General features: G+C 54.4%; 1 protein-coding gene across 28 annotated transcripts in view; it reads left to right on the plus strand.

The window, feature by feature from the left end:
* The window catches only part of PHLDB1 (pleckstrin homology like domain family B member 1), a 42,359-nt gene that overhangs the window by 10,690 nt on the left and 16,464 nt on the right, over positions 1 to 15,205 (plus strand). For 18 of the 28 annotated variants that reach the window (XM_083713392.1, XM_083713413.1, XM_083713414.1 and 15 more), the window contains exons 5-7: positions 6,870 to 6,995; positions 8,092 to 9,446; positions 14,058 to 14,330. In XM_083713392.1, coding sequence (XP_083569518.1) covers positions 6,870 to 6,995; positions 8,092 to 9,446; positions 14,058 to 14,330 — 1,754 coding nt within the window. Of the gene's footprint in view, positions 1 to 2,141; positions 2,477 to 5,240; positions 5,422 to 6,869; positions 6,996 to 8,091; positions 9,447 to 14,057; positions 14,331 to 15,205 lie in introns of those variants that run through there. The other 10 variants (XM_083713394.1, XM_083713402.1, XM_083713412.1 and 7 more) reach the window with 3 other exon arrangements.

The following is a 15,205-nucleotide window of genomic DNA, read 5'->3' on the forward strand; positions in this document are numbered from 1 at the left end:
GAGCAGCCCATCACCCTTCAAAGGACCCTGCAGTTGTCCTATATTTTCCATGCTAGTAAATCCCACCAAGGCTGCCCTAGTTCAAAGCATATCATTGCCATGTCCCTTGAAATCTCATCCCAAATCGCAGCTCAGGAGGTTGAGGTGCACCCTGACCAAAAATGGGATCCTGGCAGGGGGCAGAAACTCCCAGGGGGCGATGCACCCCGAGTTTTGAAGGCAGGGGGCTTGGGGTTTCACTCTGGCCCTTTTTAGTCATAGCTGGGGTACAACCTGGCCTTTGGATCTCTCCTGTCCCTTTGTCCAACCTTTGTCCAACCCTTTGTCCAACCGACAGCAGCCTCCGCCAATGAGGTCCGTACTCCATTTTGAGGAAAGGCTGGGCCCAGTCCATGTAGCAGGGGGGAGACCTTGTGCCCAGAATTTCCTCCCGGAGAGACAACTGATGGCTTGTACTACTACTAGCCTGCGGACTCTTGCTTTTCAGGGGTGATTTGGCTTCAGTTTCTGTTGGCTTGTCCAGGCCATCCAAGGCACAGGGCTTCTCCAGTTCTTCTTTTGAGGTACCTTCTTTTTCTCCCAGTTTCTTTTTTATTTATGCCACCACCGACATCAGGCACCATCTTCAGGTTTCCAGAGAGGCTTAAAAAGGTAAAGGGACCGGACTCCTGACCATTAGGTCCAGTCATGACCGACTCTGGGGTTGCGGTGCTCATCTCGCTTTACTGGCCGAGGGAGCCAGCATACAGCTTCCGGGTCATGCATGACTAAGCCGCTTCTGGCAAACCAGAGCAGCACACAGAAACGCCGTTTACCTTCCCGCCAGAGCGGTACCTATTTATCTACTTGCACTTTGACGTGCTTTCAATCTGCTAGGTTGGCAGGAGCAGGGACTGAGCAACAGGAGCTCACTCTGTCATGAGGATTCAAACCGCCAACCTTCTGATCGGCAAGTCCTAGGCTCTGTGGTTTAACCCATAGCGCCACCCGCTGAAAAAACTTAAAAAGCACACCTATGTAAACCAAGCTTTAAAACATGGCCATACCAAAAAGCAGTTTCAAGCAGCCAGCTGAGTTTTCAACGGACCAAGCAGTATAAAAGCCAGGGCAAGTGAAAAGAGGTCTGGCATTGGGGCAGGCACCAGGTGAGCATCCATGGGGGAGCCTGCTGCCCCACTCCGTTCATGCCCCAGAGTGGTCACCTTGTGAGGGTTTGACCTTTCCAGTGAAGGGAAGAGGTGGCTGCTTTGCTTTCTGTGTCTGTCAACCTTTTCTCCTGCCCCTCTTTCAGGGCTCAGTGCATCTCACTCTCATTTTCACTTCACAATGGCCCTGAAAGGGAGCTTAAGGTGCACGATTAGAGCAAGCCTCTCACATAGGTGTCTGATGTCTACTGCACCCACACTGTCTCTCGGGGAGCTTGTGAGCTAGCTGTTTAGGCACACTACTATCTCCCTTGAGGCAACTAAACTGATTTTTTTTTGGGGGGGGCATTCATTAAATCACACTCCTTGATCAGCTGAATCTGGAGGAAGTCACAGTGAAAATGCAACAATTTAAGCAGCCTGGCTCCTGCATGGTGTCATTCAGAGGTGCAGATGCGGGTGGGCAAGGTCCACGCTGCAGGGGGTGATTTCTCCCCCCCCCCCCCAAAGAAAAGAGGACATTCAAAATAATGCTCTTGTATTTGGCAGCCGCCTGCAAAGAAGAGTCCAAAATTGTGTAGAGCCTAAATGGGGAGAGAAAAATTGGGGGTTTTTTTGGGGGGGGAGGTGTCTGGCCTTGTTTTTTCGCCTAGAGCCCGCTTCTTTCAAAGGGATGTTGAAACAGTTTAAGGACCCACCAGGACAGAATTTATTGGCGGAATAAAAGCGGGTGAGAGCGGCGCCTTTCCGCAGCTCTCAACTGGTCATGGCTCCGGTTTTCTCTCGGGCACTTTTCCCAACAGCCCTGCAAGGCAAGCCAGTATCATGGCTGCCACACCCCCCACCCACAGCCGGAGCTGAGTCGAGCGAAAGGGCTGCTGCTACTAGCGAGACCTCCGGGTGGGGGCGGCCCCCGAGTCCCAGCCTCGACGGGCAGTCTCTGTCCCTACCGACCTGCGCGAAGTAAAGCCCGGCCAGCCGCCTCGTGGCCAGACGAGGGCGCAGCCCTTCTGCCGTCCAGGCGCTGCTCCGGGGGAAGCGCCGGTGGCGACCCCGGCCCTGCAGAGCAAGGGCCTTCGCGGCAACCCACACCCCGCCTCCAGGGGTCCCATCGCTGCGCCCCCTCTTCCTGCCGAGACCCCCCCCCAGGTCCGCCTCAGCGGCGCCCCCTCCCCGGTCTCCCCTGCCCGGCTGCGCGACGGAAGCAGGGGAGGAGCCGCCCCCTGAATAGACCCCGCCAGCTGGGGCCGGGCTTGGCACAGCGAAAGGCGCGGCCAGATCGGGATCGGGCGCGCCGCACTGAGCAGGCGGCGGCGGCACGACGGGGGCAGGTGAGTGCGCCGGGGGCGGGGGCGCGTCCTCGTCGCCGCGGCGCCTTGCGAGGGAGAAAAGGCGGCGGGCGCCCCGGCCTCGGCGGGCTTGCAACAGGCGCTCCAGCCGCAGGCGCTATTTTTAGGAGTCCCCAAAGTGGCGCCGGCGGCTGGACCTGGCCGGGCGCAGATGCCGGTCCCCTCCCCCGGCGTAACGCGCTGTCGCTGCCGGCGTAGAGAAGCGGGGCGGGCCCAGGGAAGCGAGGCAGGCTGGGGCCCGCAATCCGGTTCCGAGTCGGCTCGGCTTGCCTTGCGCGCCTCCCCTCTGCCCCTTCCCCGAGGGACGGCTTCTGATCCTGCTCCAGGCCTGGCGGCCCTTGCGCTCTTTGCCGCCTCCGCTGCCCACAGGAGACGTGGCACCCGCCGGGAGGGGGGGGGGGCATCACATGGTCTTGGAAGCGACCAGGGGGTTTGCCTGGGCCGCGTGGCCCTCAGGCCTTCCCTGGACGAGTCCAACCGCCACCCTCTCTCATGCCCCCCCCCCATGCTTGGGTAGTTATGTCACCGGCCAGTGGGCGGCGCGCTGGCTAAGAGGAGCAGATTGCGCTCAGAGTGTGGCTTCTGTTGAGGGGTCTCTGAGAATTGAGGGAGCAAGGTCCAGAAGGTCAGCCAAAAATGGGCAGGGCAGGGGGCTGCCACGGGGTGCGGGGACTGGAGGAAATGATGCTTGCAGCCCACCTGCACCCTGGATGGCTGGGATCGATTCCCTGGTTTGGATGTTTGCATCTCCTGGCTGACTTGCGCCAAACATCAGGTTTCCTGGTAACTTAGTCGCTTTTTCTGTGCCATCCTGACTGAAGGCTCTTCAGGGCTATGTGGTCCTGTGCTGGGGGTCCACTCAGCCCTATAACATTGGTCAGACTTGAAGTTAGGCACTGAGCCTGTTAGGACCAGAAGATGAATAGCAGGTCATGCAAGCCACTGTTTTCAGCCACAGTTTATCCTTAAAAAGGAACGTCAGTGGTCTACCTTACACGGTTGTTGTAAGCAAGGTGGAGGCCGTGATTAATTGCTGCATAGTTGAACTGCTCTAGACATTATAATGAGAAGGGTCCATATGTGCCTTTCCCAGGCAGCCATCGGGATCAGAAGTCCAGATGGGGAGCAGCTCAGCCGTGGGTGATTTATCTCTGAGATCCCAGCACAAAGGCCCAGCGATGCTGCCGAGGAGGGAGAGGAGCAGAGAGATTTACAGAGCAGATTGTTTGGGGGGGGGGATTTGACATGTGGCAGTTCTGGTGCTCCAGTGCACCAGAGCTTGGTGGGGCACAAAGCCCTGGGAACGTTCCCGACTGCCCCTTTCCTCCCCCTCCTTGGCTGTGTTCCACATTCTGTGCCTTGTATAGGGATGGCAAAGAGGCACAGCCTGCCCCCCCCCCTCTGCAGGACAGCCACCTGTTCTTTTGCTGGCTCCTGCTTTTACGTACTTCCGCTTCTTCCCAGGGTTCAGGCAGGACAGAATGGTTTCCTCTCCTCTCTCCCTCCCTCTCCCCAGAGTCATCTTTCCTGCCTCCTGACTGGTATGAAGTGTTTGGGGACTCAGGAAAGGTGGGATGGGAACTCTGAATTTGTACATGTCTGTGTTGCCCATATAACTTACGGTAAGTCATTTGGGCGGCCCAGTGGAGGAGATGCTTAAGCGGACCCCCTGGGGAAGTAGCTTGCCCACAAGTCCTCCTTTCATCCTGCCTGAAGGAGGAGTGGGGAGGGGACAGTGCTACCAATGCTTCCCCAGGCCTTTCCTTGAGAGGAGACATATTGTGTCGCACGCACAGAGCTGCAAGATTCATTGCTGCGTTGTAAGATAAACCTGGCAGCTCCCCTCTGGAGCTGTGGGGGATGGGAGAGAAATTCAGTGAGGCTGGTCAAGTTGTCCTTTTTGAGGATGTGCAGAAGCACCAGTTTTGTCCCTGGGGGAGAAACATGCAGGGATTGAGCAGCAATTTTCACTTCTCCAGAATTCTGCCTAGTAACGTGATCCATAACGTCGAGTTTATTTGCCAGCTCCTCCAAAATGCCCTATATTCCATTACCAACCACCAAAGCCCTCCTGCACTCTATAGACAAAATAATAAAAAGACACACAAATCAGACATTAGCGATGGCTGCATTCAGAAACCAGTTCGAGAACATTTCAACATACTGACCTTGATGGTGGCCGTCCTTGGAGAAAAATGCTCTGTTCCTCCAACTTTTACATGCTTTTCCTCCTTTATGTGTGTGTGGGTAATTGTAACTTGTTAGTTTAGATAAGAGGTGACACAATAGAAGTATATAAAATAATGCATGGAGAAGGTGGAGAGAGAAAAGTTTTTATTCCTCTCTCAACACTCAAACTCATGGCAGGGATTGTCGACAACCTAAGTGGCTTTAAAAGAGTCTTAGGCAAATTCATGGAGGATAGCCCTAAATATGGCTAGTAGCCATCGTGGCTATGCTCTGTTTCTCCAGTAGGGGACGGTGATGCTTCTGAACACCCTCTCCCGCTCCCCATGTGGCAAGGAGCAGATATTAGGGTTGTGTGGTTCAGACTCCTGGGATTAGCTAAACATGCGATCCCATTAAGAAGGAGGTGGGATGATTGTGATGTTTGCACATTTGATCTTGGGAGCCATGTGACTGCACCTGATTAACACAAAGCAGCAGCTGCACCCCAGAGGAACGGCAACCTGCCTGGAAGGTGCTCCTGGCTTGAACTCACGGCTGTCTTTGCCTGCCAGGGGAAGGGTTGCTCAGTGTTATTATGGAGCACCCAAAGACTCCGTTTTTAGTAACCTTCAATTTCCTTGGTTTGTTTTAAAAATGGCCAGGAACGTGCTTGCCAACACAGCAGTTTCTGAAATCCAGGAATATGTGTGTGTGTGTGTCTTCTCTGGGTGTTGTGGACCTGCCCTGGCCAGGCTCTGGTGAGTCTGGAGGGATTTGACTCTGGCATTTGGGGAGTGCAAGACCGGAATTAGTTGTGGGTTTTTCTCCTTGTGGCCAGGAAGCCAGCAGCCGCCACTGCAGAAGGGGCAGCTGCTGGTGCCAGTTTTTTTTCTTCTGTCCCATTTCCCAAAAGAAGCTGCTTCTACTGCCTGCTTTGTTGCATGATCAAGGTATCCAGGAGGGGGCTGTGAATTCCTGGTGAAAGCCAGGGGGTTTGCCATGGGGTTGGATGTCAGCTGAGCTTTTGCATAAGTAAGATAAAGAAATGCCCTTCCTGGCTCTCTGTCTGGACAGGTCCCAATCCCTCCTTAGAAGCAGGGTGGCCTCTGTGGCAGGGGCTGGGTGGGCAAAGTCGGCGCCTCTGCAAGTGCACCGGTGGTGTCAGGAGGAGTGCGCAGGAGGGGGTGTGGCAGGCCTCTTCTTTTCCACACCTTGCTCTCCGCAAACGCTGCTGCACATTCCACAGCAGCGCTCCAGGCAGGAGCTGGCTTGTCGGCCAGCCAGGGAGCTGGAATCCTGCCCCTGCAGGCATAGAATCCTGCTGCTCCGCCTCTGCGCACGAACCCCCCTCCCCCCCACCACACCTTTTGTGTGCACAAGGCAGCTTGTCATTGCCCTGTCATTCACAGAGCTGCTCACAGACTTGGACAGCTGGGCTGGAGTGGGAGTGCAAGGCTGGGCCCCCGACAGCATTCACAGTGGAAACTGTTGCTGCCATTATTTAACCTCAGCCAGCTTCCCAGCATCTGAACCCCGTCAGCAGGTTGCTGCTCTTAGGGTGGCCTCATTTGGCCTCCTGCAGGCCAGGCTGGTCTTGTCCTATTCCTTTAACTCGGGGTTGGTCATAGTTGTGGACCGCCAAATGTTGCTAGACTAGAGCTGCCATAATCCCTGGGCATTGGCCGTGCTGGCTGAGGGCTGGTGGGAACTGGGAGTCCTGATAGCCTCTCAGGAGCCACAGATCCACCCCTAACTCCTGGTTTAACTCTTCCTAGTAGCTATTTTTGCATTTCGTGGTCTTTGCTGTTCCTTTTCTGCCCACAGCTTGTTGCCATGTAACATCTGGCACCCACCTGATCACTTTTTGACGTGCTTCCAAGATCATATTGTATGTGTTGCAGCAACTCCATTAAAAGGGACCCAACTGGACTCTCCCTTGTGACGCTGTCCTTGGAAAGTGACAGTGGGCTGTCTTGGTACTGGGCCCTTTGCAGGGTCAGTCATATCTGAACCCCAGCCGTTTGGAAGAGGCCCCAAGGCAGAGTAGTCTTTTTTGCAACCCCTGTGGGATGTGGGTTCAAAGCGCAGGGAGAGGGGAGGTTGCTGTGTGACCCCAAAGTTTGTTTTAATAGGGTTGATTTCCGCTCAGTCTGTGAGATCACTGTGAATCTTCCCCCTCCCCATCAGTCTTCTCATTTTCTTTCAGGGTGTATGATCTGCCTGGGCCAGTCGACCTTCCTTCGGTTCAACCACCCGGCTGAGGCGAAGTGGATGAAAAGCATGATTCCCAGCGTGGGGCGAAGCCCTGCACCCCAGCATGGGCTCACAGCAGGTAGGAGAATTTCAAGGACAAGGTTTAGGTGGGGTTCTGGGAGGCACAGCACAGCCCCCCCATCCTTGCAGTCACTTGGAATAGCCACATGACCCTTTGCCCCTGATGTTTCCTTGGCCTTCGCAACCATGGGGTTGTTGGGGGTTGAGTACCCCCAGCTCCCTGTCCAGGGATATTATGTCTGGGGTGGGGGAATGTTCTGCTGTGTTGTGGTTTGGAATTCCTGCAGCTCCTTGCAAAATGTGAAATGTGAGGCCCTTCTTTGGGTGCCTCCTCCATGAGAGGTCTGGAGGAGAACATGAGAACGGGCCTTTTCTGCAGTAGCCCCCTGTCTGTGGCATGTTTTCCCCCAGGAAGTTCACCTGCTGTCTTCATTATGCAACTTTAGGCGCATGGCAAAAACATTGCCTTGGCCGATTGACATCCAATGTCCTTTTAAAATGTGTTGAGGAGGGTCGTGTTATTGGGTTGCTTTTGTTTTTATTATGTATTTTGTGTTTTTATATCGTGAGCTTATGTTGCAACCACCCTGAGACCTGAGGATATAGAAATTTAATATACGATATGATAATCTTTATTGTCATTGTCCCATACAGAACAACGGAATTGAAAAATCTACATAAGACATTCAAAACCCAACAAGCCTGCCATCTCAGTTATCCCAACCTGGTTAGCCCCCTAAAAACTCTGATACCCCATTTTTAAATATAATATACTCCCATACAGACTCCTTATAATGCATTTAAAACCAAAATCGCATTTGGGTAGAAACTGTTTCTCTGGCGACTAGTCCTAGTCTTTATAACCCTGTGCCTTCTTCCAGAAGCTGAAAGAAATCATTTCCAGGGTACGCATTAATTAAATTATACAAATTTAATTAATGGTGATGGTGATGATGTCTCAGCTGCCAATGCAGAACTTGGTGACTTGAGTCCAGAGAATTTGATAAGCCTTGATTTCAGAAAAAAAGTTTCCCGCCCGCAGAAGTTGAGCATGGCTCATAGGAGCTGCAGTAGTTGCAGAAACAGTGGGGTGGGAGCAGGAGCAGTGGAGGGTCAAGAGCTCCCCCAGCCCACCTTGCCTTTTCTCTCCGCAGAGGCCCAGAGCCTTCTGAACGGCAACCAAGATACGGCGAAGGCTTCCCGGCACAGCCACAGCGCATTGGTCAGCTCCATCGAGCGGGACTTGCAGGACATCATGGACTCCCTGGTGCTGGAGGAGGAAGACAGCACTCCCAGGCAGCTCCCCAGCAGCCGCGGCAACGCTCCGTCGCCAGACTCCTCCGTCGTGAATGGCAGGGGCGGGCGCTACCTGCTGTCGCCTCCCCAGAGCCCTGGCGCCATGTCTGTGGGATCCAGCTACGAAAACACCTCCCCACCCTTCTCTCCCCTCTCCTCTCCCGCAAGCAGCAGCAGCTGCGCCAGCCACTCGCCTGGCACCCAGGACCAGGGCCCTGCCCTGCCTCCCGTGGTGCCCGTTCGCTCCTCTAGTTTCAACCACACCATGCTGACTCCTCACGGCGGGGCCAGCCTGGACCTGCCAAGCAGCGCCGGATGCCCAAACCCGGCCAGGGGGCTGGGGAGCCCGCGGACGGCTCGGAGGGCCACACAGGAGAGTCCCCGGAGCCCCACACCCAGCCGCAGGGCCCGGCCCTCGGGGGAGAACCCCCGCCCGGGCCCACGCAGCTCCCCTCCACCTGCATTGCCCGCCGGCCTGAGCGAGAGCCTGCCGGGCAGCCCTCGGGTACAGCCACCCACCAGCCCACGCCTGGCCCCCAAATTCCAGTCGCCCTCCACCCCACGGACCAAGGCCACGGCTCTGCAGGAGAGGCCTCCCAGCCCTTTCCGGGAAGCGCGGGACACGCCTGCTGGCACCTCCCGCCAAGGGCTGGGGAAAGGCTTCCTGCCGGCTGAGCCTGCCGGGTTTGTGCCTCTCAGCCAGTCGAGCCGGGCCTTGCAGCCCCCCGAGAGCCCCCGACTCAGCCGGCGGCCTCTGGAGAGCATGCGGGAGCTGCCTCCTCTCAGCCCCGCCTTGTCCCGCCGGGCAGTGTCGCCAGCCCCTCATGGCGGCCCCCCAGTGCAGGCCAAGGCTGGCGAGGCCCCCTGTGGCTGGCGGAGGGAGCCCATTGAGGACCTTATGTCTGCCTCTTTCTCCTGCCTGCGGGGACGCAGCCCCTCGCCCACCCTGCTCGCCAGGGAGCCTGGCCAACGCAAGCCCAGCTACGCAACCGGCCTGAGCCCCGCCTACAGCCTGGGCTCCCTGACCTCGGCCTCGCCACGCCAGAGCCCCCGCCTGCACCGGAAGTTGTCTGGGGGGCTGGAGCTGACGCCGGGGCCTTTGCGGGAGCGCAAGCACAGCATCTCGGAGCTCAGTGGCGACGAGGGGGAACTGAGGGAATACCACCGCTGGCAGCGCCAGGAGCGGCTCCGGGAACAGGAGATGGAGCGGCTGGTAAGTGGGGCACCTGCTCAGGCAGTGGGCACAAGGACTTCTGTAATAACAGGGGGGGTCTGCCGGTGCCTCTGAGGTGGTTGGGCTGCAGTGTCAGAAATTAGCCAGGTACCAGGCGTGTTTTGCGACTTCCGCAGGACCTTTTGCAACCAGGTGGATATTTCCAGACCTCTGGAGAGGTCAGACTGACATCACCATCTGTCTGACCTCTCCAGCTTTCTTGAGCAGCTAGGCAGAAGAGCTTGCATACTGCATTTCTTTTCCATGTTTTTTCTCTTAAGGATTACATGGTTCAACCCCCCCCCCCCCCGTTAATTCCTACAACAACCCTGTGAGGTAGGTGAAGAGCTCCAGGATCACCCAGTGAGCTTCCTGACTGAACGGGGATTTGAACCCTGATCTCCTAGGTCCTAGTCCGACACTCTAACCATTAGACCACACTATCTTCCTACAGTACTTCTGGTAGGGGGCAGCAGAATTAAGTGGGTAAATAAATAAGGGGAAGGCAAAACGAACCTTAAAGAACGAACTGAAGCATTTTTCTTGAAGCTTGAATTTGTTGTATTTGATGTTTTAGTGTGTTGTAAACCGCTTTGAGATTTTTTTCTTTAAAATATAAAGCAGTAGAGAAATGAAATGAATAATATTAATATTTTTTTCAAAAGTCCACCACCATTGTGGCAGCTGTGACCTTGGTTTAAGGTGCCGTTTGGTGATTAGCTTGTATATCTGAGTTTCTAACACTGCAGATGTGGAATGAATGAGGGAATCCTGGGCTGGCTGAAGGAATAACTGTAACCCAGAGAGAGGGGAAGGTTGGGGGGCTGCCCTGCCAGGAGCGTTAGGAATCCTAAGCGAAATACATGCTTTTCCTTGCAGCCAACAACTAGGGGTGCTAATTGTTTGAGGGGGGTGGAGGTGGAAGTCAATGATATTTCTGGAATTTCCAGCTTCGCACTTGCCCAAGCCTTGAGCTGCAGTTACCAAGATGTGTTATCAGGGGGTGGGCAAAATCAGCCTGTGTGTCAGGCAGGTAGCAAGGTCGTGGCAGAAATAGCTGCATGGAACGGTTTCTGTACAAAACACAGGGGAGTCAGACCCCTTTGCAAGAGTGTCTGCCTGGGGAAGTGAGGCAGGAATGTGTGGGTTGTGGTTCCCTGCAGATGAACAACAAGCTTTCCCCCAAAGGCACACCTGGCTCTGGGATGAGGGATGAGGTGGAGCTGCGAGTGGGGGGAGTTGGCTTGTAACCCCCAGGCCTGAAACGGTGCATTCTCTGGGATTTTCCCATGCGGCCCAGACTGAGCATGCTCCGTTTGGCATTTGTCGCTTTGTTTTATGCTCCGCCTGCCTGGAGTTAACTCTTGCGGTTCCTATCTGGTGATAAGCACCTTCTAACCAAACATTTGGATGTTGCCCATCACGGGCCCCAGTGCTCCCCGGGAATGGCACAGAAGGGGCCCCAATGCACTCCGATGCGAGAAAGCATTTTTTCATGCAGAGTGCAGTTAACTATGGAACTCCCTCCCCCAGGAGGCAATGATAGTCTTTAAAAGAGGATTAGACAAATTTGTGGTTACGAATGGCTACTAGCCATGATGGAAGAAGCAGTTCTTCTGAATGCCAGTCGCTGGAAATGGCAGGAGGGGAGAGCGCTCTAGTGTTTGAATCCTGCTTGCGGATTCCCAGGCATCTGGTTGGCCACTGTGAGAACCAGATACTCCATTGGCTGGATCCAGCAAGGCTCTTCTTAGGTCCTTAACTGTTGACTCTGGGCGGGACCCTCCCTGGCAAAGCTAACACCAGGGCAGGGTGTTTTGTGCGCCTGGTCCTCTGCCCAGCCTCTGAGCCCAGCTGCACCACGCAGTTCCTAGCCGGAGTAACTCTGCAGCCTTTTTGCCCAGCTGGGTCTCAGGACTGGCTGTGTGTCTGCCTGGCTCAGACTGGTGGAGCGTGCCACCTTGGGCTGCTGTGCCAGCCCCCAGCTACACCCTGCAGGCTGCCTGTTGTCTCGCCAGTGGCTGGGCACTGACTCACAACTGCTTGTTTGCACAGCTTGTGTGATTCACAGAGGAGAAATAGGCTGGCGGGGAGGTGGGGGGGGGGAGAGGCTGTTGCTGCTGGGCGCGCACCCTGCCATTAGCCTGGTCATGTGCCGGGGTAAGCAGGGAGCGTTTTTTTGGTTCTCGACTTTGTTGTCGGAGGCTGGAGGTGTTTGTGTTCCTTGCCTGTGAAAGGCCTGGAGGGATGTGTTTGTGAGATGAGAGTCACTCTGGACTTCACTGTGAGTACCGTAATCCTCTGTGCATGTAGCATGCTCTTCTCCTTTCCATCCCACTTGGCACTCTGCACAGCCGAAGCAGCGGCAGGGGGGCTGTTCTCCCAGGACAGAATTTGCTTTGATCTCTTGTAGTAGTGTGGGGTGGTAGAGATGAGTGTTGGGGGTTGCCCACGAAAGCCTGCTCTAGTCCTGGTGAAGCTTAGCTTGGCACAGGATCCTGTGTGTTCCCCCCACTTGGGCTACATGCAAGCTAAAATGGGGGTGCTCTCCTTAGACTTGGATTTCACTATGACATGGAGGGAAAGTGGCAGAGCTTCTCCTTGGCAGTTTCTGGTGCTTCCTTAGTATCCCTGCAGCCTCTCTTTCTCCTACCCCCCTTGCCCGCCCCCACAATGCCTCTTCTGTCTTTCATTGGTTAGCAGCTGACCTGGACACCTGTGCAGGAGTGAAAAGGTGCATAGGCAAGCGAGGGCCTTCTCCCAGTGGGCTGGATGAGGCTCAAGGGTGCCAAGCTGCTCATGCCTGCTGGCTGCTGGCTTCTCTCTCTGCCAGCTCTAAAGAGCACCTGTTGTAGCCCCGTTGAGGTGGCCCAGCCTTGAGTCAAGGTGTATCAGGCTTCTCAAGGCACACCTGTGGAGCCTTCTGAAAGCACACCTGTGGAGCCTTCAGAACCCTATGATGTGGCTCCTTGCACAAGAGCAGGAGAAACACTTTCTTTCCCCAGGGCAGCTGCTGTGATTGCGCAGGCAGCTCCCTCGGGAAGTTTCCTGAGCCCTCCCTGCTCTGACCATCTTCCTGCTTGAGGAGGCTCTTTTAATTTTTAATTAATCTTTTAATTTCCTTGGTTTTAGGTAGCTGCTGGCTTTATTGTTTCATTCACTGAATCAGATGTTTGCTTGCTTGTTTGAAAATATTTTATATATCTTCAGTCTGCACCATATAGCAGGACAGTATACAATTTTATGGGATGCGGGTGGCGCTGTGGTCTAAACCACTGAGCCTAGGGCTTGCCAATTAGAAGGTCGGCAGTTCGAATCCCTGCAACAGGGTGAGCTCCCATTGCTCGGTCCCAGCTCCTGCCAACCTAGCAGTTCAAAAGCACATCAAAGTGCAAGTAGATAAATAGGTACCGCTCCGGCGGGAAGGTAAAAAGATCTTCTGAAAGTAACCTGAATGTCAAAAATAAAGGTGCCTGCATGGGAACAGCAGCAACACGTAATACCCAACTGCTTGGGGAGGCCAGTCGGGCATCTGTAGCGGGGGGGGGGGGGCGCAGTGGCACAGATAGCTGCTAGCACTTTTCTGAAAGATCTCTGTGATACGGCTCAGATAGAAGGCCTCATACAAGCCTTAATTTTCAAATTGCATTTATGCCAGATAAATATTGTAAGCTGCTGTGTCAAGGCTTTCAATAAATAAAAAGTCCAATGGCTAGCTGCAGCAGTTGGTCCAGACCTGAGTGGTCCACTTAGTCTACCCTATTCTTTCCTACCCCCAGGAAGCAGCATTTGAAATCCCCCAGGCGCCAGGTGCGTTTTGCTACTGGCTCGAGTCCAATTGCGACTACGCGGAGATTTCTGGGCGCCAGGTTGGCAGCCGCAGTTTTCAAAACCTCGGTCTTGGTTAATACCATTTCCATTTCCACTGTGTGTGTTTCTTTTCCTTGCATACTGGGACAAGTGAATGGAGTAAGCTACAGTCAAGCAATGTAGAATCATAGAGCTGTAGCGTTGGAAGCGACCCCCAAGGTGAATAGACGTTGTGGCGACTGTAACTTAGGTTTAAGGTGCTGTTCGGCACCTCGCTTAAATATCTGAGTATCTGCCCTACCCTCTCTGCCTTCCAGAGGATCCCAGGGCAGAATTTCATTGGCCTTGAGTTTCATGAGATGACACCCCAGTTCTTGTGTTATGAGAGGGAGAGGGAAGCCCCTCCCTCTGGGTGTGTTTCTCCTCCCCTTCTGCTGCAATTAACATAGGAGCTCCAAGACCTTCCTGGCAGATATTGTCTCAGGCTAGCTGGAGTCCGTGCTTGCAAAATGCCTTTGCGTCTTCTTTGCTCACGCACCAAAATGTCTTTCACCAGCTTTGGTCTGTGCTTACGGAAGACACTGAAGAGGTTGGCCCAAAACACGAAATGCTACGTTTTCACTTTTCCCTTGTGAAAAGGCTGGGGAAAGCCAGTGGTTGGGGAACCGGCCAACCACAAGAGCCAAGAGGTTGGAGGGAGCCTGGGTGGGGTGGGGTCAGCTGTGGCTCCTGCCAGAGCACCGAAAGTCTTGGGATGCCAATGCTGACAGCTTTCCTTTCACCCCTCTGCCCTTTGCTTAGGAGCGGCAGCGGCTGGAGACCATCCTGAGTCTGTGTGCTGAGTACACTCACAGCGATGGCGATCCGGGTCAGGAGCAGAACACCTTCCCCAGCGCTGCTGCCGAGGGTGCTGGCCAGCCGGGAAGGAGGCCCTCCAAGGGCTCCATCAGTCTTGGACGAGCGAAGGAGCAGCTGGTGGGAACCCTGGGCCTGCGGGAGAGGGAGAGCTTGGAGCGCTCGGATGAGGACCACCTGAAAGAGGAAAGCAGCAGCACGGAGAGTGCCGGCCAGGAGGTGAGAGGGCTTGGAGCTGGAAGGACAAGGAGGAGCATAAGGGACTGCCCTGGGTGGAGTCCTCCTTTGCTCCCCAAACTGGCTTTTTCCACTGTCACTTTTTTTGGAATACAGCTGCCATCTTCCCTGACCAGGCTGGCTGGGGCTGATGGGAGTTGGAGTTCCACAACAGGTTGAGGGCAGCTGACTTGGCATGTAACCTCAGTAGGCTCAGAGAGGAGAGAGTGGCTTGTGCATTCCTCCATCTCTTTGGGGAGAAGAATTATATGCCTGTCCCACCCCCGGTGTGTCTGGGAGACCTCTGGCTAACAGAGTTCATGGCTGGTGTTGTGGTATGAATTTCAGATAAAACTTTATTTGCATTAGCCAATGTCCATAGCAACAGTAAAACGTTACGGTATACACAGGAAAGGAAATTTGATATAAGAGCACAATTTAAAGTCCTGAATCAGCTGTCAGCTAGTGGCCCTTATTCTGATTGCCCCTGCTATGAACCTAGCAACCTTTGCTGTTATCTGCTCATTTAGATCTGATAGAAAAAATGGTATGAATTTATTTCTACCCCACCTGTTTGTTACAAAGGGAACATCTATTAAACAGAACACATGGAACCAAGAGAATTAGGAGCAAGCTTCAGCAGATCCAGTCTATTAGAGCTATTGCAATAGGACAGGCTCTCAGCAGAACTGCTAGTTAGGAGAGGAAAAAAAATATGTCCAGTAGCACCTTAGAGACCAACTAAGTATGTTCTGGTATGAGCTTTCGTGTACATGCAGACTTCTTCAGATACACCAACACGGCTACCTACCTGATGCTAGTTAGGAGGACTGCCCAGAGCAAATTCGTAACAAAGCTTATGTAGGATTTCAAGCACA

Source organism: Podarcis gaigeae, assembly GCF_964106915.1.
Source record: "Podarcis gaigeae genome assembly, chromosome: 15".
In the NCBI taxonomy this organism is placed as follows: domain Eukaryota; kingdom Metazoa; phylum Chordata; class Lepidosauria; order Squamata; family Lacertidae; genus Podarcis; species Podarcis gaigeae.